The sequence below is a fragment of the Tupaia chinensis genome, unplaced genomic scaffold (genome assembly GCF_000334495.1).
Source record: "Tupaia chinensis unplaced genomic scaffold, TupChi_1.0 Scaffold000234_1, whole genome shotgun sequence".
NCBI classification, from domain to species: domain Eukaryota; kingdom Metazoa; phylum Chordata; class Mammalia; order Scandentia; family Tupaiidae; genus Tupaia; species Tupaia belangeri.
In genome coordinates this window covers 676,983-700,673 of record NW_006159712.1, presented here as the reverse complement: position 1 = coordinate 700,673, position 23,691 = coordinate 676,983, and the positions used below count along the sequence as shown (strand labels likewise).

Below are 23,691 nucleotides of genomic sequence, written 5' to 3'. Positions count from 1 at the left end.
TTCTTCACCAGAGTTCCCACTCAGGTTAGCTAAAATTTTTAGATGTCTTCCAGCTCTTTTTAATGACCAGCCAAATCTTCGCAGCTTTAAGATGGCCATGGTTGCCCATTATAAGAAAGAAGCCTTGAGGTTGAAAAACACCATCTTTGTAAAAATTACATTTATCTCATTTGAAGATTCATTCTATTCCAAGCCCATTTTGATGTAATCCCATCTAGTTTGATAGAAACCATCTTTGTAGAGTCATTTTTAATAGCGTTCGAGTGATATATCCCTAAACCAGCAAGTTCTTAACGACCCTGGAAAGTGACTGCTTGATTACACTTTAACGGTATTTGCAAATAAAATCACAAGTAATTAAGGGGAAATCTCCAGGCTTTTGAGCAAGTTTGATGCATGATAACTGCCTGATTCAGCTTCATCTAGAGTAATGCTGTGTAGGCAACAGCTACTGAGATCAATAGCAACGTAATGATAGTGGCAGAATTAAGTGAGTAACCTGAGAACTGCGCCTCAGAATGCATGCAGCTGCCACGGACCAAGGCCACACAGTGCACTCCGCGCTTCCGTCCTAAATGTTCATCAAAAGACGCCCTGCAGGAAAATGGAGTTAGATGCTCTTTATTGCTGATCGTGTCTCTTGCCACATTTATCAGGGAAATTGGATTAGCAGTTGGCAGCTGCAGGTAGACAAGATTCTGCAGTGATTAAATATGCAGCTTGGCTGCATTTGTTGTGACAGACCTTTAGTAAATTCTACTGTAAGCACCATCTGTCTAATTTGTATAAAGAAAACTTGGTGCTTTAAGCTACCGATAAAGAACTAAATCTGTTGCTTTATCATAAACAAAACTTTTGCACTAAATGCTTTTAAATGTAATTTATTAGGTTAAGGCTATTTTTCTATCATGATGAATAAATAATACATGCAAAAGTGCTTTCAGGTACTTCATTTTGCAAGTACCAGAGATAAAAACAGTTCTGTTTTGTTCTTCAATAAAGTATTTAGTATTCCAATCCACAGGAGGTGATGCTGTTAAAATATCTCTATGAAAATGCCGCAGGACTGCCAAAGTCATTTAATTTGCAACCTTTACCAGGATTTTCTAACTCCCTATTTATAGATATTTTTCAAATGCAGATTTCAAAATGAACTTAAACAGTAAGGACCCATGTTGCCAAATTGAGATATAGTTGTAAGGGAAGGAAATGCTGCAAAACTCTGTAAATTTATAGCTTTGTTTTCTGACTTAATAAAATAGAGAAGAGCGTTGAATTTTCTCTTCAAAGTAAGGGGGGAAAGAAGGAAAAATTGTGACCAATAATACTGGTATTATTTCAGAATATAAGGCCCCCCCCCATAATGGTTGCCATAGTAAAATATAGTCCAATCCTCCCCTGACTCATACATCATTTTTGATTTGGCTATGACGTCATCAGCTTAAAGGAAAATGAATGAAGACTTCTCAGAGGAAGAGGAGCAGTTAAATAGGAACCTGCTATCTTTAGTCCCTTCGTAAAAACTCCACAATGTTAAATTATTTAAAATCCTTGATTTTCAGCATGCGCACATTAAAAGTTTTCGCACTAAGTGCCAAATGTTGCAAACAGCACTTTAACAGAATGATTTTGCTTTGATCCCTGTAGCAGTTCCTGAATAATTTATCACAGGTTATTGCCTTAATTCTGGAGAGGGATAGAGCAATAAAGGCAGATGAAAACACTCCAGTTGAAACACCTTGGGGCCTGCTCATTCCTCTGACACGGCTCTTTTGTTGGAACTATTTAGAGGTTATTAAGATGTGTCTCCAGAATTAAGAGTATGCTGTAAGGATGAAGACAGCCATCTTAATTCTAAAGACAAAGCACAATGACCCTTCACCTTCTTTTTCTTTGTTGTTATTATATAGTAGAATTATGAGGATAATATTATAGCTGCCCCCAGTAGTGCCACTACAGTAAAGGGTCTGTCAGACTTTCCATTAGAAACCCTGTTTGGGGGGTCAGGGTGGAAGGAGCCACGTTTCAGCTGTTTCCCAGCCCATCCGTCTCATGCTTGGCACACCGACAGCGGTTCACCACGCAGCGGACTGAGACACTCAGCACTTTCTCCTTGGACTGCCGGAAAAGGCATCCACAGGATGAGCGCTCCAGACAAACCCTTCTCTCCAAAACAGCTTCTCTGAAAATATAGGCGCCTGTCACTTTGTAGACCAATGTAGTGTTGACCGTCCAAAAGGCTACTTTTCACCTAAATCTTTTTGTACTATTTTAGATGAGATCGTAACTGTGGCTCCTCTTCTGAGCGGCACACCGCCTCCCACTCGCGTTCTTTAGTAGCCTGGGTGAGCTGTTAGTTAACAGTTTTCCTCTCTCATACCAGAGATGGGTATATTTTGGTTGTGGAGAAAAATATTCTCTTAGTTTCATTTGTGCATCAGTGTAGAAAATTACAGTACTCTGCAGCTTTGAGATACGAAATCTGTTTCTTAGTCACACTAACACTGCATTTTCCTGCCCAGTTGAATCTATTAAAAATGTACATTTAGATATTTTACGGTCTCTTTGCTCTGTAGTAACATTTTCTAAAATAAAACATGGATATAATTTCATAGCCTCATTTTACTACACTGAAAAAGAACTACAGATTTGAGTCAATTGTAGCATTTTATTAGCCTGATATCCTTTAAGGGAGAAAGAAATTATAATGGAATTATAATAAAATAAAAATACCCTGTTTTTGTGTGGCGAAGAGCCTATGATATTTTATTAATCGTTTGTATTAGGCATGGAGAAAGTAAGGCCCATGGTTCCTGTTGACTGATACGGAGTTGACCGATGGGTGTTGTATGTGTATATGGAAGTATAAGAGTATTTGGAAGTAGCCTGTAACCTGTAAGTGCACGTGATGAAAATAGAGCAAAAGGCCGTCTTAGCAGAAATACCGCCAAGTCAAGTAGTCGGAACAGAACGGCTCTAAGAAAGCTTCTAAGATGTACTTTGGTGGCTAGAAGACCAGGCGGGAGGAACGTGGGAAGCTGAGATAGAGAACAGGTTCCAAGTCTTGAGAAAAGGCAAAAAAAGACAAGATATCTTTTTAAAAATAACAGGTCACATTAGGGAACTACAGGAAGCTGGCCAATTATAGAAAAACAAGGACCGGCAAAATTATAAGAGAAAAAGAAGTTATTTAAAGAAGCAGAACAGAAATTTAGAGTTTTCAGACTCAGAAATCAGATAACCATCCTCCTATAAACTGTTAAACAGTACAAACGGAATTGTTCTTATAAACAACATCCAGTTATATTGAGTCACCTTTTCGACAGGAAGAGTGGAGGGAATAAGAAATTCCGATTACTTCTGACTGGTCAACTGTTATTTGCTACTTAGAAGTGTTAGGCATTAAAGATGAGGGTCTGGGTTCGCTGCCTCCTCCATGATAATTTAAACTTCCTAAAGAAGTTACTACCAAAGTATGAAGAAAGAGAAATGCTGATGTTAAAAAAAAAAAAAAAGTTCAGAGACTGTTTTCTGGCAGACTGTTTCCACCGGAAAACAGTATCTTCAGAAATCACAGTTGCATATCTCAATTATTCCACCCTCTTGTTTGGCAATTATGTTTATTTGTAACCATCCTCCTATAAACTGTTAAACAGTACAAACGGAATTGTTCTTATAAACAACATCCAGTTATATTGAGTCACCTTTTCGACAGGAAGAGTGGAGGGAATAAGAAATTCCGATTACTTCTGACTGGTCAACTGTTATTTGCTACTTAGAAGTGTTAGGCATTAAAGATGAGGGTCTGGGTTCGCTGCCTCCTCCATGATAATTTAAACTTCCTAAAGAAGTTACTACCAAAGTATGAAGAAAGAGAAATGCTGATGTTAAAAAAAAAAAAAAAAGTTCAGAGACTGTTTTCTGGCAGACTGTTTCCACCGGAAAACAGTATCTTCAGAAATCACAGTTGCATATCTCAATTATTCCACCCTCTTGTTTGGCAATTATGTTTATTTGTGCTCTTTGTTCTGACATTCTAGCATCTGTTCATGGGTTTTCTTTTCCTCTTCCCAAGCATCATCCCAAGGACAGCTTAATTAAGAGCCCCGAGTACTACTCAGATCTCTTTTGCTCACGTTGGATTTTTTTATTCCTTTGAAACTTAATACTTATGAAACATTTATTATGTATCAGGCTCTTACTAGGCATTTTTACATAAATTTATTAAATCTATTTCTCACAATGCCTCAATGAAAGAGGCATTAGCCCCTTTTATGGATGAGAAAACTGAGACTATAAATTGCCTTGCCTTAATCGTAGAGTTAAATAAAGCTGCCATCCAAATTCAAGTCTAATCACATCAGATTTATAATTCACTTTCTTAGAGAATGCAGCTGCCATTCTGCGTATATTATAGTCACCTGTCCAGGTGACAGGTGACTTATTGTGTCCTAAGTTATTAAAGATATTCATTAGGAATCTATAAATACCAGTGCGTTTCCAGTCTACACTCTAAAATGATGATTTTATACGATTTCATACAAGCCAACCTTAAGATTTGCTATTATTAAATAATGTCTAGACCCTGCGTGTATCTCTTTTGTAAAATCATCCATCCTATGTCTTTTCTCACTTGGCTTTATTTAAAAGCAAAGTATGTGAGGAGTTAAATATTCCTAAATTACTGAAATTATGACTTAGTTTAATTTATAAGAAGCAAAGTGGAGTTGGTCAGCAGACTTGATCTATTTCTTTAAAGAGTCTATGGTTTTCTATAGAAAAGGATCTGAGCGAGACATTTCAGCTAATGAATCAAAATCAGATATGTGGTCATTATTGCCTGATTATTACTCCATCTGCTCTGCGCTAACGTGAAAATCAATTACTGTGTCTCTTTCCCACTGACAGCGTATGTTGATCGGGCTGGCAAGAGATCTTCGAGGGATTGCCTTTGCTCTGAACACAAAGACCAGCTACACCATGCTGTTCGACTGGATGTATCCTTATTACACTGTGACAATACCAGCTCTGTGCACAGAGGGACGCCAGGCCCCTCGCTTTCGTTTAATAGTATGGCACAGTAGGGAAGAGGAAACAAAGCTAAATGAACTAATGTGTAATCAGCTAAAAATTACAGCACAGTGGCAGCAGTGCAGATAACTGAGCGCAGCATTTGGAGACTCGGTTCAGAGAGGTCACTTTTTTTTGCTATTAAATATCGGCAACTTAAAAATCACTTCCTCCAAATGATTGTTTATGTTGCAGTTGCAGGGGATAATCTGGCTAACATCTTTATACTTGGGACCACTGAATTCTACGTTTGGTGTTTTCTAGGAGGTTTGAATTCTGTGCTATCTCAATTAGCAGACTGTGAAAGCCACTTTGTCTCTTTAATACTCATCCGGCTACAGTTTTTCATTATCTTGGATATATCCTTTAATGAACATTAAAAGAGTGAAATAAATGGTCAGGATTTGTCAATTGGGTATGAAATTTCAATTTACCTTTACCAGGGCTTAGTGAGTGTGCAGCACACACACACGCACAGTCCCCCACAGAAATATGTCATCGTGTTAGAGTCAAAAGCATAGACTGTGGTGTCCGGCACCAGGCTCGAAATCCCAGGTCTTCGTTTACTTTGGAAACCATGCTAAGTCATTTACTTCTCTTGAGTCTTAGTTTCCTCATCTAAAAAAAAGCAGATAATTCAGTGTCATGGCTTACTGTAATTATTAAAGTAGGTCATGTATTTGGTATAATGTCCAACACATACGTGGCCATCATAAATGTGTGTTAGTGTTCAATCGTATCATATGAATCATTTTCCATCCTACTGCAAATGACAAGTTTTGCAAGTCGTGTAAGTGTAATATATTGGTCTCATGCCTCCTGTACATAAAATCATCAGAGCACGTGAGAAGAATTCTAGTCTTTTTTTTCCTTTAAATTGCCAGAGGGTGTTTGCACCCACCAGAGACAGACAGAGACAGAAAAGGAGAATGTATCTCCACCAGCACCCAGTGGGGCATGGTCATACACAATCACTTTTCCTCCATTTCTCCATCCCATCGGGATTTGGGACAAGCATGTACATGTGCCTGGAATGCCTTTTAAGCCACCAGGGCCAGGATTTGAACAGCATTCAGCCATGTGGGATTCAGCTCCCTGAGCTACTAGGTTATGGAGCTGGCCCTGGTTTAATTTTGTTTCTAAGTTACACTGTTTCTCTGCTTCTTTGTTCAAACTCTTATCCAAATTTGCCTTGTGGATAAAATTGTAAAAGTACCTTCCTAAAGGCAGCATTCAACTACTACGCGGTAGTTGTGGCCCGAAATATAATGAGGGGTATGGCCATGGTTTAAAGAGAATTCTACACGTTATTTAAAAAGTTAAACATTGAGTACTCTATTTTTAATTACTGTTTTACTTTTTAACTTCCCGGAGGTTGCTTTCACCTTCCAGAGATAGAAAGGGAGAGGGAGGAAGCAGCACCACCGCCACCCCCCGTGACATGGTTACACCACGGTCTCTTTGCCATGTCTCTACTCTGCCAGGACCTGAGGCATGCAGCACACATATCCAGTGTGGTGTCTGAGCTGCCAGGGCCAGGATTCAAACCACTTGTTCAGCCATGTAGAATCTGACTGTCTTAGCCACCAGGCCATGGGGCCACCCTGATTAATTAAAACCTACATTAGACCAGCATTACTGCCTGGTGCTTAAGGGACCTGGAGCCCACATGGCTGACCTTGCAGTTCATATCCCTGCCCTGGTGGCTTCTAACACATGCCAGGTATGTGTGCATACATGCCAGATACACGTGTGTACATGCCCCAAATCCCAACAAGGTAGAGAAATGGAGAAGGGATTGTGGCATGACCACACCCCATTGGAAATTACTTTCTCCCTTTTCCTCCCTTCCTCTCTCTGTCCCTCTGTCTCTCTCTGGTGAGTGCATGCACTCTCCGGCAATAATTAAAGAATAAATAAATAAAACCTACTTCATAAGATGTATGTGCCCAGAAAAGAGTTAGAAATTAGAGCTTTCCATGTCACTGAGGAGTCATATACATGCTTTATATCAGCATGTAATAAATACATGTACAGAGATGACACATTTGAGCACGGAAGGTCTTACAGTTCTTTTAACTATGAAGGATAAATTAGAATTGCATATGACCTTTTTTTCTCCCTAAACATAAATAGCAATTCCCAAAATCAAAATTTTTATTTATTTGAAAAGATTTAAAATTCTAGTTTGGGCACTTTAAAATTGGTGATCTTAAAACCAAACTACAGGAGCTCCAGCAGTTAGCATAATGGCTATGTCGCTTAACTCCCATGTAGCCGACCACAGTTCAAGTCCCGGACCCCGTGGCTTAAACTCATGCCGGGAACGTGTGCGTGTGTGCCCAAGATCCCGAGAGGAGAATGGAGGAGAAGGGATTGCGTCGTGGCCATCCCCCCGGGGGGGTGATTTCTTGCTTTCTATCTCTCAGTCTCTCTCTGTCCTTCTGGCGAGCACATGCGCCCTATAGCAAAAACCTCTCCAAAAATAAAAAAATTAAAAAAAATTAAAAAAAGCTACAGGGCCAGCAGGTGCCATGGTGTTTGAGGCGTTGGACTCCCACATGTAGTTCAAGTCCCAGAACTGGCAGCTTCTCTCTCTCTCTCTCTCTCTCTCTCTCTCTCTCACTCACTGACTCTCTCTTTTTCATAAGCACACATGCCCTATAGCAAATTAAATAATAATAATAAATAAAATTAAATAAATAATTCTTAAAAAAAAAAAAAAGTACACCTCTATGCTGTTTAGCAATTAACCTTTCATGGTTACACCTTTCATAATTTTAGCCAAGAATCCAGGTCAGAAACATTACCCTCAGTGCCAAGGAATAGGAATATCTCCCATAATTGATTCTGCCCAAAATTTACATAAGATACTTTAACTTAAGTTTTAAATTAAGTCTGTTGTCCATTTCCTGACGGCTTTTTCTTTTTGGTACCATCTGAAATGAACCTTTTGTCCAGCAGATGGCAGAAAATAGCAAATGGAAAGTCTTGGGACTTCATGTTTTGTTTCCAACTAGACACCATTGTCTCCTCCATTTGACCATAGATGCTGAAGGTAGCAGACTCAGGAGTGGAGGAAGCTGTGTCAGATTGCCAAATGGGGTGGTTTGGTACTGGCCTTGCTTATAATAATTGAGTTTCAGTAGCAAATCAGCTTTCTTGGGAAAAGGCCAAAGGCTTTTCATAATTGTATTGACAACAAAATGAATATGATAAATGGTGTTCATTCAGTTGAGACAAGATTTATAGTTTTCCTTTGGGCAAAGGATGAAGAGCAAATATTTATAATAATAGTAAAATTTGTTTAAAAGTTACATTATTTGATAATTCAAAAAGCTTTATTAAAATATTTCAAAATACTTTAAACAGTTTCTAGTGATAAAGTACAGATTGTTTTCAAAGTATTCAAGTAATGCAAAAATGAATAAGTATATGATCTTAAAAAACGTAGATATGAAAGTCATTTATTCTTCCTGAGATATTGATATGTCAAACCGTCAGTGATGATTCCCACATTATTGCTGGGGAAAGTTTATTTGCCTTTTATCCACATAAATGTGTGTTCTTTAATTTGTTATACAATCCTTAGCATGCAGAAGAAACATCCTATGTCATCTTAAAGTCAAATGCATTTTATTTATGGTGTTTATTTGATAAAATGCTATTTTAGTGGTTAGCTATTTAATTCCAGAACATTTCTGTGAACGCTGCCTGCATTAACTGCCGCACAAACTCCACTGCTTGTCATGCTGTCCTTCCAAAACTGAACTGCCCGCAACAAGCCCCAGTCATCTCGATGAATTCTTTTCTGAAAGAATTGAAGAAGGGTCACTGATATACTTTATTGGGAATACAGTGCTAGGAAAACTCCTTACCTTTCAGTGCATTTAACCCCCTTGTCGAAACGTTTCCCAGCTCGTATTTAGACTTAGGTGCCAAAATCCAGAAGGAAATTGAAAAAAATTAAGGAATTTGTGGGACCTCCTGTTCTCGCACTCAGGCTTGTACTTGCCGGCATCTGATCTGTGGGCCCACAGTTGCTCAGCGAGGCAGTCAGTGCTGTTTATTAACAAGCGCGTTATACAAAGAAAGGGGAGGACAGTGAGATAGGATGACGAGTACACACTGGGCGAGGATAGTCTTAGGTTCCAGTCCTGGTTTCACCACCTGACGACCTGTGTCTCACGGCCGTTTTCTACCCCAGACAGAGCTAGTGCTATCTGTCTCATCTCACAGCACAGAAGTGCTGTGATGTGATTCTGGGATCCTGTAAAGGGCCCAGTGCAGAGTCTGGCAGAAGTGAATACCCCACCACTGGGGTTAGTTCCTGTGCCTGCTAGAGAATGTGACAAAGGAATCTCGTTTGCTTAATTATTCAGCAAATTGGGCTAAAGAGTGTGCTAGGTTTCATAAAGGAAATAGATTACCCAGACACAAACCTTACACAAATCCAAAAAATGAGCTTATTGTTAAAGAGTCTGATCTCTACATAAAGGACTATAATAAAATATGGAAAGTGCTAAGTGCCATGACAAAAATACTAATAGGAGAATAAGGGGCCAGCCAGTGGCAGTGTGGTGAAGATGACCAGATCTCCTATGGCCAACTGTGCAGTTCAAGTCCTGGACCTGGCAGCTTGAAAAACAACGCCAGGCACGTGCATGCATGCCCCAAATCCCAGAAGAGAATGGAGGGGAAGGGCTTGCAGGGTGGCTATTCCCCCTGGGGAATGCTTTCTCACTCCGGCCCCCCTTTCTAGTGAGTTTATGCACCCCATAGCCAAAAAAAGTAGGAAAATGATTGTATTTAGCTAGAGAACCAGGGAAGGCCCTGTAAAGGTGAAGCTATTGCCCTGGATCTTACGGACTGGACCTTGTAGGACTAGGAAGAAAGATACGTTTTCAGTGCCCTAAGCACCAGGCCTAGGAAGAGAGTCATGTAGGCATGTTTTATTATAGACCTCCCCTATTTCATGGTCCTAAATGTAGTTTGTCTGAGACCCTTAAATAATCGGGCTAAGAAATTTATATCCTTATTCTCTAAGTAGCATAAAGCAATAGATGGTTTTAAGTGGCTAACAAAATCAGAATTGTGTTTCAAGAAGAAAGTGATTGGTAATATGCCGGACAAACTGAAATAGGAGAGAAAGCAAACGAAAACACGGTTTGTTCAGCAAGCGTTTTTTGAGTGTGTCTGTCCCACATACAAGGAAAAGGAGAATGAATGAAAGATTTCTCTTTAGAATCTCACAGTCTAGTAGTGATACAAAAACAAATAAACAAGCTTGACTGTTTTCTAACAAAGATGAGTGCAAAGGGCCAGATGAACATACCTGAGGGAGAGATGGGCGTTTATGGCCAAATAGGAAAGACTTCCCGAGAGAAGTTGGGTTAAGCTTGGAATATGGATGAGCATTTGCCAAACAGGAGAGACCAAGCTCCCAGCGGCAGCACCTTCACGCGCACACACAGGTATTTCCTGTCGGTGGAGCACCTTTAAATACGCTCTGGGTGACTGGCAGCCTGTTTGTCATCTACGTCCACGTCCTCAGACTCTCCCCCCTAAACAGTTTAATGAAAACTCTTTTGTCGCCGTCTAGTATATTATGATGCTTTCTCTATGGTGAGATCCCAGAGGGACAGAACTGTGTTTTTACTTGTTACTGTTTTCTTGGGTCCAACATACAGTAGTAACCACTAGTAAGTTCTGGGCGGGTGGCGGGTGGCCAGGTGGGCAGCGGGTGTTGTGAGGAAGCAAACCTGATACTTCTCACGTCTTCATACTGGCATCCTATGAGGCAGTGTCATGCCATGAATACCTTTGATTTTTTATTGAGCCAATGAGTTCTTAGGAACTCACTGAGAAGTTCTGGGTGGCAGCAATTAGATCTGCACCTCTTCTACCGAAGGGCTCCCATTGTCTCCCCACCCATATATACCTAGTCCTCACAAGGCTGCTGTAAAATTAAACTCTTGGAGTGGGTTCTGATTCTCACCTGTCATCTGAGCCTGGCACTCTCGCTCCAAAGCCCTCTTAACCTCCTTGCTTAGCAGACCTCTACTCTGCTCTCCAGTAATCACTCATTTTCTCCGTGGCAGTCACCTCTGTCAGAAGCATATTAGAATCGGCACATTCTCATTGCACACAGAAGAGGGAGCGTCCCCTCATATCCCCTGGCTTTATCCCGTAGTGAATGCAGTGTGCTCTGAAAAACATAATGGTCCTGACGCCTTCAGAGTGCCTCGTGAAGGGCCCTGCGTTTGCCTCTGGTATCCTTAGGTTCTGGGATTTGGGTCTTTAAACTTTCCTTAGGATGAGCCTTCCAGTTGCTTTCCCAGTAATGATCACTAGCTTTGTGCTGAAGCAACCTTTTGGTGGAGTATTTTCTCCTCTGTGCATCCTATTATGTCCCTGTCACCCTGGTTTGGGCATGAATTCCTTGAGAATAAAAGCCGTGTCTCCCTTAGCTCTGGACCCTCAGCCCCCAGCACGGTGTGTAGCACACAGTATCTACTGTCAGAAACAAAGGCGTTCCAGGCCAGGTGGTGGCATGGTGGCAAGGCAACTGGATGCACGGGAAAGGTCCTGTATCCATGTCCAGGACATCCCTGAGGACACCAGTGCACGTGCACATGTCCACACTCGGGGCCAGCTAAGGCTGGGGGTGGATGGCAGCATGGGGACCCTGTTGAGGCTGCCTGTGCCTCTCTCAGAAGAAATAAATAAATCATCTTTTAAAAAATAACGTTTACAGGGAACCAGCAGTTAGCGTAATGGCTATGTTGCTGGACACCCACGTAGTCAACCGCGGTTCGCGTCCCGGACCCGGTGGCTTAAAACTCACGCTGGGTGCGTGTGCGTGCGTGCCCAAGATCCTGAGAGGAAAATGGAGGAGAAGGGATTGCGGCATGACTGTCCCCCCTGGGGGGTGATTTCTCGCTTTCTGTCTCTGTCTCTCTCTGTCTGGCGAGCGCACATGCCCTATAGCGAAAACCTCTGTGTTGTAGGAGATGTGGTCAAGAATGCTCCTTGAAGATAGAGGAGTAAGAGACAGGTTGATGCCTGGGCCAGCAGGTGGCATGGTAATTAAGGTGCTGGACCCCACATGGCTGACTCCACAGTTTGAGTCCCAGACCCAAAGGCTTGAACGGTAAGCCCAGTGCACATGCATGCATGGTCAAGTCTGAGGGAAAAATGGAGGAGACTGGACTGCAGCTTGGCCACCCTTCTTGGGGAGTGATTTCCCATGTTCCCTCTATGTCTCTGTCTCTCTCTGGTGAGCAACCAGATTTTTGTACCCTATGGCAAAAATCAAAAAAGAGAGATTGATGCCTTTTGACAAAATCGAGAAAACTTCCCAGAAGAGGTAGAGCCTGAGCTAGGTACGGAAAGACAGGAGCACGTGCAGAAGCAGCACTGTGTGGAGGAGTGGAAACGAGATGGCATCGGTGGGTTTGCAGAGTTAGGAATGGCTGAACCACAGGCGGAGCAGGAGTGCTCAAAGATGAGACTGAAGATAGTTCAAGGCCAGATCTGTGTCCCTGCGTGACACGCTAGGAGTTTGAAATGTATTCCAAGGCTGAGGGCGAAACTACAGTGACCTTTTTCATCATAGCAATCTCCACCTGCACCACACAGAAGAGAGACCCTGGTAAGTGATTCAGTTCAGCGCTTCCATCTGAAACAAAAAGACAAGTGCATTGGAGAATATCGGGGAGAGATACTTGGGGACTTAGAAAAGTAAAGAAAGGGCAAGCTGTGGCGTAAGTCAGACTTTGCCTGCTGCAGTCTCAGGCCTTAATTCTGTATTTAGATGTCCTTTTTGCAAGGAGGAGGCAAGCTGTGGATTTAAAGGCCAGCGAAGATGAGTGAGAGTTTTCCAGATTCTGATAGCCTATGGCATAGACATGTCAGAGATGTATACTCCTTAGTATTAACAAGGGTGTTCGAGACTTTCTCCTTGTGTGTATGTGGGATTGCCTTTTAGTGACAGTGACCTTGAATAGATTCATAGTAACCTGAAGGTTTTCTTCAAGCTAATATCCAAGATTTTCCATGGGATCAAGCAGAGCAAGTCAACAACTTAAAAAGAAAGAAAAAAAGAAGTGTTAGGTCATTTTGAAGCAAAGAGATGGGCACATGGGATTCATTATTACTGTTTCCCTCGGCATTTACGTATTTTAAAATTTTCATAATACAAATTATTTGTATTACTAGTGTGGTGCTCAAGAAACCCTTGTAATAGTAGGTTAAATACATACTTACCCTCATTAACTAAATTTATTTTCCTTTCCTACAACATTAAGGATAATTATTTAAGTGTTATACTTATTTGATACTTTTAAAATGGGGTTTTTTTGGAGGGGGGATCCCATAGGGCCAACTGCATCATTTGAGTACCAGACCTAGTGGCTTGAAAAATACCCTGGGTTCATGCATGCCCAAAATCCCAAAAAGAGGAAGAAATGGAGGAGAAAAGATTGTGGTGGAACCATGCCCCATGTGGGTGCCTTCTCACTTTCCCTCCCTCCCTCTCTCTCTCTCTCTCTCTCTCTCTTTCTCTCTCTCTCTGTCTAGCAAGCACAAATGCCCTCTGGCAAATTTTTTAAGTGTGTTTTGGTCAGTCAGTGGCGTGGTGAAGGCATGATGGTTAAAGACCCTTACATTCTTTAACAGACTTTGTAAAAGGTACCCAGCATACCTTCCCATCCTTCAGAGGGCAATCGAACGGTGGTATGGAGAGCCAGCGTGTACCACTCCCATCTTGAAACTTATGGCAGAACTAATGCAAAACAGGTAAGCAGCGTGGCAGGGAGAGAAAATGGATGTGTGTATTCGATATTTAGTAAGAGCCTGAGAACCAAATTCAAGGTGATCCATGAAAACTGTAGAGGGCCAGGTGGTGGCATGGTGGTTAAGGCAGCTGGATCCCACATGGCTGAACCCTTAACTTGGTTCACGTCTGGGCCCAGTGCCTTGAGGATCATGCCAGGCACATGTGCATGTGTGTACAAAATCCCTAGAGAGAATGGAGACGAGATTGTGGTGTGGCTTCCCCCCTGGAGAATGCTTTCTTACTCCCCATGCCCTCTCTCTCTCTCTCTCTCTCTGGTGAGCATATGCACCCAATAGCAAGTTAAAAACAAAAAACATAGAATTAGACATGTATGGTGGAGACCGTTTGAAAGAAAAGTACAGTAAACTTAGGAGTTATGGGGACTGTGGGTTGTGGGGGAAATTGAAAGACTACAGCCATCATTATTTAAAATATTCAAAGGCAGAAATGGAGAGAGGATAGCTATTTTAACTATTTTACTGCTTAATTGCAGTTCTAGAATTTTAAAGCAGGAAAGTTTATAAGTTTCTGAATTGAGATGCTTCATTTTTTTTTTATAAGGAAAATGAGTCCCAGAATAATTCATGGCCACGTGGGCGCCCCGGAGCTGTGAGCTAGCCCCTGCCTTGACTTCTTAGCTATGCCGCTTCTTCCTGCATACTAGGTCGCATATATTCGGATGATTTATTCACTCACAATTCTGACTGAAATAGCACCTACAGCGCTTCTCAGAAATTGCCCAGTTGACCTTACAATTTGCATAGACCACCAAAGATTCAAATACTCTACACATAAAAATCAACAAAAGATGCCGCTAAAAGAGAAAAACTGCAGCAAGCTAGTTGTGTTTACCTCTTTAAAATATGCCGTTGTGTATATGTGGCTTCGCACCAAATTACCTGTCACTTGGCCATCTTGTTTCATCAGTCCCTCTTTGTAAGCTGTGTGTTGGAGGGGAGCTATCCAGACAGGGAAGGAGTATGAGTTGCAGCTCTAATTTTTTTCTCTGATGCTGGGATTTTCAGAGCACTAATTTAAAAATTTTGCTCTTAAGCAAGAGGTGGAAAAAGACCTGCAGATAAAGAAATGTGAGTATTATTCCTTCGAAAGCTTTTAGTTGTTTAAACACCATTCTCATAGTTGCCTTAAATATTAAAGGGAGGATGGCTTTGTTTATACTAGTTTATACTAGAAATTGAGCTTGGTATTTTTTTTTTCGTAAGTATCCAATTTTTAACCAGATAATTGATACTGTATACTACTGATATAGCATTTAATCCTGAAGGAAAGGCATCATTGCATTGAATATGGTAAGGTCTGTATATCTGGCATAGGCAGGTAACTCATATCTAGCACAGCTGTCCTAAGAATCACCTAGTGAAAAATCCGATCTCAGAAAATATGTTATCTTGTCCAGATTTCTCTAGAGTCTAACGCAAATTATATGTACGCTTTTTTATTTCATCAGAAACCATATGCAACACACGTTCATCATATTTCTTATCAATTATACTTGCATTTAATACCTAAGTATTTTTCAAAGCATACCGAAGCATAGAAAACACAACTCATTCTGTTCCTGGCAAATAAGACATTAGCAGTACCTTGTTTGTGGGGTTTTTTTGTTTGTTTGTTTTTTTCTTTGTTTTGTTTTGGTTTGGTTTGGTTTGGGGTTTTTTTTTGGTTTTTTGGGGTTTTTTTTGCTAAACCTCTTAAAAATATGCCATTATTTTCTTAAAACACAGCAATAGGCATATCAGAGCTAACTGAAGCCAAGACGATGCTTAAAAAGCAAATGTTACATCAGGGTGCTATGTCCATCCTTGTTCATTCACCACTTGTCGGGAACCAGAGTAGAATTATTCCCAGAAAACTCCTGGGATTTATTTCTCTTTATTTAACCTACTTGATGTGAAAACTGTAGTCCATAATATAATTTAATATGTTGAAAATATGCTGGAAATATCAAATGATTCATTTTACATCTGTACTGTATTAAAGATACCTGGATTTCCTATCCATCACTTTTGAATTTGCTTTTAAAATGTATATCTGACATGGCAGTAGATCGCAAATGTAAATATAGCTCTCGAGCCAAGTACCTGTATAAACTGACATGTACACGTGTGGGTTTTATTATTATTATTATCCTCTGACCACTTTGCATGAAAGGAGAAAGGTGAGAGAACTGTGATATAGGGTGTCAGGATATTTGGACAGAAAAGAATATGAACTCTTTGAATCAGCAAATAAATGAAAGTAAGTCTTCTTAATTTTTCTAGTTTCTTTATAGTGAAAAAATTAGCATATATATTTTATCAACAATTGTTGAATGGAGTGATACTTTCAGGGATAATTATACTGCTGCTACTTCTAATAAATGAAAACGCTGGACATTTTAAACCTTTACTTGGTTTCTTTATCTGCACATGCAGTCTAATTTTTTGCTGTATTTTTAGATCCCAGCGTTTGAATTTTGATGTATCATCTCCTAATGGAATTCTTCTCTTCAGAGAAGCTAGTAAAATGATTTGCACTTATGGTGAGTATCCGTTTCCATATTTGTCTCTGCAATATAAATTTATCTCTTAGGAAGAAAGAAAGATGTTAGTTATTTGGTTCTTTTGAACCGTCATATCTGTATGAATTTGTGAAGTGGGTAATAGGAGTGCAGAAAGCCAGGTAGCTGTCATAGAGGCTCAGGAGAAGTAAGTAGCGTGCCTTTGACTACAAATCATCCCGGACCGACTTGATGAATTTCTTTTGCAGAAAATTGCAGTGTCAGTAGGTAAAGAGATGGAATATTGAAAAGTTATAGAGAATTTTAAATTGCTTAGTGTTATATCAGGGAGTTTGCTATCTCAGGTCAAAGAATGCGTAGACCAGTAGGTCGCTGAATTTGGAGGAAATATCCTTGTAAAAAGCAACAAATATTGTATCACAGGGAGTGTGTAGAAGCCGAGCACCTAGAAGCAGAGTTCTGTCATAAAGATTATCCAACTCCATTATAGTCCAAAAAATTTAGGGTTCGTTTAGCAGTTTGGACCTTAGAACTACTGTAATCCCAATACTCGCCATTGTGAAATTGGCTTCGTCAGTGAAATTCTCTACCCTTGAGACTTTTATGCAGACAGGCCCCAGGAGTGAGATGGGTAGAACCCTTGGATTCTAACGGGACACATGCAGAGTGCCAGCTCTGAGCTGGGCTCTGAGCATTCACGTCTCCCTGAGGGATGTCTTCTTGCATCCTTGCTTTCTTTGTCCTCTTTTTTTGTCTGTCCATTCTTATTTTCTGAAATCAGCCAATTCTAAATACATTAGATCTCAAAAAATTGCCTGCAATTTTCGTATTTATTTTTGAATACTTAGAAACAAATTTCACAAGATTTAATAAGCCTCTTTGTTTTAACCATGTATTGCCAAGGGGGAAAGAAAAGCCATTAAAAGACTATTCCTTTTCTCTTGTCTGATGGCAGGGTCTCGTATCAGGACCCTCCTGTGTCAGGCTCCCTAGGTCACTGGGATTACAGGCATGCACTAACATACCTGGCCTTTCAGGTGGACCAGGATTTAAACCCAGGCTTCCCATGTGGTCCCAGCCTGCCAACCACAGTGCCATCCGATCAAAAGCATATTGCTTTTTAAAAAGTAAAAGCCGAGACCAGTAGATAAAACATAGCAGTTATGACGCTGGACTCCCACATGGCCAACCATGGTCCAAGTCCCTGATCCAGTGACTTGAAAATCATGCCAGGCACATGTGTGTGTGCCCAAGATGCCAGAAGGAGAATAGATTGTGGCATTGCCCTCCCCTCTGGGGACTGATCACTTCACTTTTCACTATCTCTGTCTCTCTCTCTCTCCACAGCAAGCACATGCATCCTAAGCAAAAACCTCTAAGAATAAAAACAGTAAAAAGCCTGCTTTTTTACCTTTTATCTTTTTTTAGTTTTTGGTTTTTTGTTTGTTTGTTTTATTTTTTTTAGGCTTTTGCCACAGGGCACGTGTGCTCACTAGAAAGAGAGAGAACCGAAGAGAGGGAAAGTGAGAGCTCACCCTACTGAGAGCTGGCCATGCCGTAATCCCTTCTCCTCCATTCTCCCCTCAGGATTTGGAGTATGCATACACACACTCTTGGCATGATTGTAAAGCTGCTGGGTCCAGGAATCAAACTGTGGTCAGCCATGTGAGAATCTAGCATTTTAACCACCATGCCACCTGCTGGCCCCAAAAGTCTTCTTTTTTTTTTTTGAAAGGCAGGAAAATGGGTTTTGTTTTGTTTTTATCACAAGAGGCCATGTGTACTCACTGAAGAGCAAAAGCACCCCAGACAAGCAGCAGTCATGCCATGATCCTTGCCCTCCATTTCTCTAGCCATCAGGGTTCTGACCAAACTTGTCTAAGCACGACGTGATTTCCAAGCCACTGGGACTGCTATTAAAGCCTCCTTTGGCCATATGGGATCTGGTTCCCTATGAATGGGATTTAACTGCGTACTGTTTTACAGGGCTGGCCCAGAAAAATGGGTACTTTAAATTGTTTTTACTTCAATTCAAAACACATTCTTAGGCTCTGTTATGTATACATTGTAGGCCTTCATTTAAATGCTTCCTTTTTTTTAAAGAATTATTTTATTTAACTTTTATTTTTATTTTATTTATTTTAATTTGACCAGAGAGGGACAGAGAGAAGTGAGAAAGCAAACTGCCACGTCTGGGACTCAGACCGCAGTCGGCCATGTGAGAGTCCAGCGCTCCCAACCACCATGCCACCTAAATGCTTCATTTTAATTACACATTTGATTTGTAGAGTTTGAGACTGTAAGTGTATGGGAACTATAGAAATCACCTCCTTCAGACAGTAAGCCCATGCTCTCGTGTTTCCACATGTAGCACAACTACACTGCCACACTGTCTGCATCTACTTGAAAGCAGAAACATTGAAGTCATATTGAACAGGGACACTCGGCCTCCTAAAAGTAAAAATGGGCCCTTTTAAAGTATTCTAGATACAGCTGCCATATTTTCAGTGTATACGTTACTGGTTTTAGTCCCTTCTCATAGTAAGATACATGTCAGGACCTTTTTCCAAAAATAGCATGATATATTAGAAAAAGCACAGTTTTGGGACCCGCAGATGGCACAATGGTTACGTTGCTGGACTCCCATGTAGTCAACTGCTGTTCAAGCCCCAGACCCAGTGACTTAAAACACACGGGACGCGTGTGCATGCCTGCCCAAAATCCAGAGAGGAGAATGGAGGAGAAGGGATGCAGTGTGGCCATCCTCCCCGGGGGTGATTCTCACTTTCTGTCTCTCTCTCTCTCTCTCTCTCTCTCTCTCTCTGGAGAGCACATGTACACAATAGCAAAAATCTCTCTAAACCAGAAAAAGAAAAAGCACAGTTTTTGGAGATTAAAAGATCTTAAGTACTGAGACCAGTAGGTTACATCACTGGATTCACATGTGGTCGGCCATGGTTCAAGTCCCAGAACCAGTGGCTTAAAACTCATGCCAGTGTGTGTGTGTGTGTGTGTGTGTGTGTGTGCGCCCAAATTCTCGAGAGGAGAAAGGATTGCAGTGTGGTCATCCCTCCTGGAGGGGAGGGGTGATTTCTCACTTTCTGTCTGTCTCTGTCTCTCTGGCAAGTGCACACACCCTCTAACAAAAATCTCTCTCTTATAAAAAAGACCTAAGTCCTAGTAGATCTTAATACCAATGCTTATCAACTCCATTGCCTTCAGATAAGATACTACATTTCTTTGTGCCTAGTTTCCCATTGGGAATAATAAATGCCTGGTGACTGGCCAGCAGGTGGCATGGGGGTTAAAGCACTGGACTGTGCTTTGGCTGACTGTGGTTTGAGTTCCAGACCTGGCAACGTGAAAATCACACCAGGTGTGTGTGTGTGTGTGTGTGTGTGTGTGTGTGTGTGTGTGTACATGCATGCTCAAAACCCCAAGAGGAGGAAGGAGGAGAAGGGATTATGATGTGGCCATCCCTCCAGGGGATGATTTCTCACTTTCCCTCTGTCTCCAGCAAATGCACACACCCTCTGGCAAAAACCATAAAAATAGAAATGTCTACTGACCTACCTGCTGAGTTGAGATTAGGGGAATTAATTGAGCCTGTATGTGTAAAAAGCCAGGGGAGGGGTATAACATGAAACAGGTAGCCACTGGGAACCAGCGCTGGCATAGCAGTTACGTAGCTGGACTCCCACATGGCCAACTGCAGTTAGAATCTCAGACCTGGCCTGGTGGTTTTAAACTCATGCTGGGCATGTGTACATGCATGCCCAAGATCCCAGAAGTAGAATGGAGGAGCAGGGATTGTGGTGTGGCCACCCTGCCCCCCCCCACCCCGTGGGGTGACTTCTCACTTTCCCTCTCACTGTCTGTGTTTCTCTCTTCAGTGAGCATACCCTAAAAAAAAGAAAAAAAAAAGAAAGAGAAGGGCAGGTACCTACCGAAGATACCTCTCCTTAATCTAAAGCCTTTCTCCTGCACTCAGTGTACTGACCTTCTTTAGAAAGGGGTTCATTAATCCATATCACTTTTTTGCTCAGAAATGTCTTTTGTTTCCTTCTGCATATAGCCAGTGCTAAGTTTCTACTTCGTTGCTTTTTTTAAAGAAACAGTAATTTCCATTATGAAACAGTACATATGTAAAATCACTTAGTAATCAATAAAGTTTTAACTTCACAAATGTTAGGTTCGTGTTACCAGTCACAGTTTCTATCTTTCCTGTCTCTTGGCTCATTTGTTTTTCTTTTCTTTTTTTTTTTTTAAGAGTTCTTTGCCTTAGGACATGTGCACTTGGTAGGGAGAGGGAGAGATAGGGAGAGTGAGAGTGAGAGGAAAAGTGAGAAATCACCCTCCAGGGGGAAATGGCTATAGCATAATCCCTTCTCCTCCATTCTCCTCCTGAAATCTTGGACACATGAGCACACATGCCCAGTGTGATTTTCTTTCTTTCTTTTTTCTTTTAATAATGTTTTTTTTTTAAGAATTATTTAATTTAATTATTTATTTATTGTAATTTGACCAAAGAGGGACAGAGTGAGAGAGAGGGAAAGTGAGAAAGCAAGCTGCCAGGTTCGGGACTTGAACATCGGTTGGCCATGTGAGAGTCCAGAACCCTTAACCACCACACCACCTGCCAGTCCTACCAGCATGATTTTCAAGTCATCCTAGATTTTCAAGTCTAGGACTCCATACTCAGCCATATGGGAGTCCAGCAACATAACCACTATGCCATCCACTGGGCCCAGACTCATTTATTTTATTAAATGTATTTTTTCTTGTGGGGCTTATTCACCACTGTGGTGGGGCTGTTGAAAGCAGTAACCTCTTCCTCTACTAAAACCACAGGCTCTCTAGGACAAAATCTGTGTCCCACAAGTGACATCAGAAGAAATCTCGTAGAACAATGCCAATCCAGTCTCCTGTCAGGTTGTCCGAACATAAAGACATTACAGCAAAAGTTGAGAAAGGTAGCTATGTGAGGATTACATTGGAAGAGGAAGAAAGGAGACAGGAGAAAGAAGGAGGGAAAGAAGAGAAGAAGAAGGAGGGGAAAAGAGACAAAACCTTCCACGTGTTACTAAGAAGAGAAGCCAGCAAGGAGTTTGCTTACTGAGAACAGAGTAGGCGGTTACAGAAAGGCTCCGCTCTGCGATTGCTAGTAGACTGATAGTATTGCTAGTTCTCACCTTGTAATCAGCCATTTGTGCCTGTTTCTATATTAGACACATCTCATGTATTAATTACTCCACCGACTCCTCCAGGTGGATGTTTCATTCTGCCACCACTAGTTACATGACCTTGGTTACGTTACTTAGCCTCTCTTCCTTCAGCTTCTTGTTAAAGAGAGAAAATGATGCCTACTTCATAAGGATTGTGCAAGTTGTGAAAATTCAGTTAGATGATGTATAGAAAGCCCTTAACCCAATTAGCCACCATGGTTGCTGTTATAAAGAAACTGAAGCTTGCAGACTTGAAGGAATGTGTCCGATATTACACAGCTTGCAATTAGCTGAACCGAAATTTCATTCAAAGTCAGTTCAACTTCGGACAGTAGTCTCTGCATACTCCTTCATGGCAATGAGTACTTGCCCCAGAAGGACTGCCCCTTTGATGCTTATGACGAAGAACTGTTCTTTAAAATACGGTGGTTTCTATCCCAGATAACTAAGGGGGAAGATGTCCTTTGGCCATATCACCAGTGACAACTCATGCATCTTACATAGAATAATAGAAAAATGTCTGTCAACCTACATTGAACCCCATGCTGGCCCCCATTGTCCAAGCTGGGTTCTCTGTCTTTACCTTCTGTAATGTTTCAAGACCCCTATGTTCACCTCTGGAGAGTCTAAGATGTTCATTGGAGGGAGATCAAGTAGTTGCCATCCAGGAGTCTAGAAGATGAGGGAAAGTGAGACTGGAAGGACATAAAAGAGCCAGGGTTATTTATTTATTCGGTAAGCCAAGGTGAAGGAAGGGGAGCCCCGTGGAAGAAAGAGGCCAGAACATTCCGTGCTCCTCACGGGGTTTCTTCTCTGTTCACCCCTCGTGGGCCACATTTGCGTAGTCAATGATTAGGGCAGTGCAAGGGGGAAGGACTCATTTCCAAATGCACCTGCTTTGTTATACATTGTGTGGAATGCCTCCATCTCACTGCTCTGTGAGACTGGCAGAAAATAATACTTTTGATATGCCGTTTTATTTATCCACATTCTGTCATGATATACTTTGATGTAAGTTTTTAATTTTGCTTCCGCTCTCGGCTGCTCTTGCCGTTACAGCTCAGGGTCAGCAGTGAGGTTAGCCACAGTAGCACAAGACAATTTCCTGTTTGTACAGCCCAGGTAACATTTGGATGAGGATTAAATTTTACCGCATTTTCTACTAGCCCAAGCCTATTATTCCTAATGAGTTTTAAATTGCTTCAAGAACTTGTATTTCAAAACCTAGTCCTATTATCCGTTCAGCCTGAGCAACTTAATAAAAGAAATTCCTTTCTTAAATTTTTGGTTAAAATATTGCATGCAGTGTAATAAATGTTATTACTTTGGAAACCTACTTTCTCAGTTTTAAGAACTAGGTTTTTTTTTTTATGCTCAATTTCCATTTGTCTAATCTTTTCTTCCCATTGCCTGTGGGTACTGGTATCTTTAGTGACATCTGTTGGTTGAAGAGTGAACAGAAGGAAGAAATAGTGACTGTTTTTATAGGCCAAAATGGAACTGCTTTTAATACTTCCTTAGGTCTTGGTTTAAGAAAACTGAATGGGTGAAAAATCCAAACTCTAGAAATGGATGGAACTAGCTGTGATTATTCACTATACATAAGAATGTACAACAGGTCTTTTAAGCACTGTGTGCTCTAGGTGCCTTTAAGGTAGAACTTAATATGCACAAATTGAATTTGTAAAGTGCAATATAAGCCACAGTTACTACTGTGACCAAATAGCAGGCTAGTGCTTTTCACAGTGGGCTTTGCAGAGCCCTGGCCGTCTGTGAAGGTGCCACAGAGGCCCTTTAGAAAGGCTGTGAGGACAGGAACCTGTCACCACTTAGACCAGAACCACTCAGCTCTGTAGTTGTGCACTATTTGTTTGCAAAAGATATCTGTCACCTGTTAAAAATTTTAAAACCTGGAGCCGGCAGGTGGCATGGTGGTTGAAGGTGCTGGACTCCCACATGGCCAACCACAGTGCATGTCCTGGACCTAACCTAGCAGCTTGCTTTGTCTCTTTCCATTTCTCTCTCTATCTCTCCCT

At 41.2% G+C, this 23,691-nt stretch overlaps 1 protein-coding gene across 1 annotated transcript in view; it reads left to right on the top strand.

Annotated features, from left to right (window-relative positions):
- Positions 1–23,691, top strand: part of RANBP17 (RAN binding protein 17) — a 312,972-nt gene that overhangs the window by 232,897 nt on the left and 56,384 nt on the right. Inside the window, exons 20-22 of the mRNA XM_006148371.2 lie at positions 4,909–4,997; positions 13,762–13,869; positions 16,369–16,451. Coding sequence (XP_006148433.1) covers positions 4,909–4,997; positions 13,762–13,869; positions 16,369–16,451 — 280 coding nt within the window. The remainder of the gene's footprint in view (positions 1–4,908; positions 4,998–13,761; positions 13,870–16,368; positions 16,452–23,691) is intronic.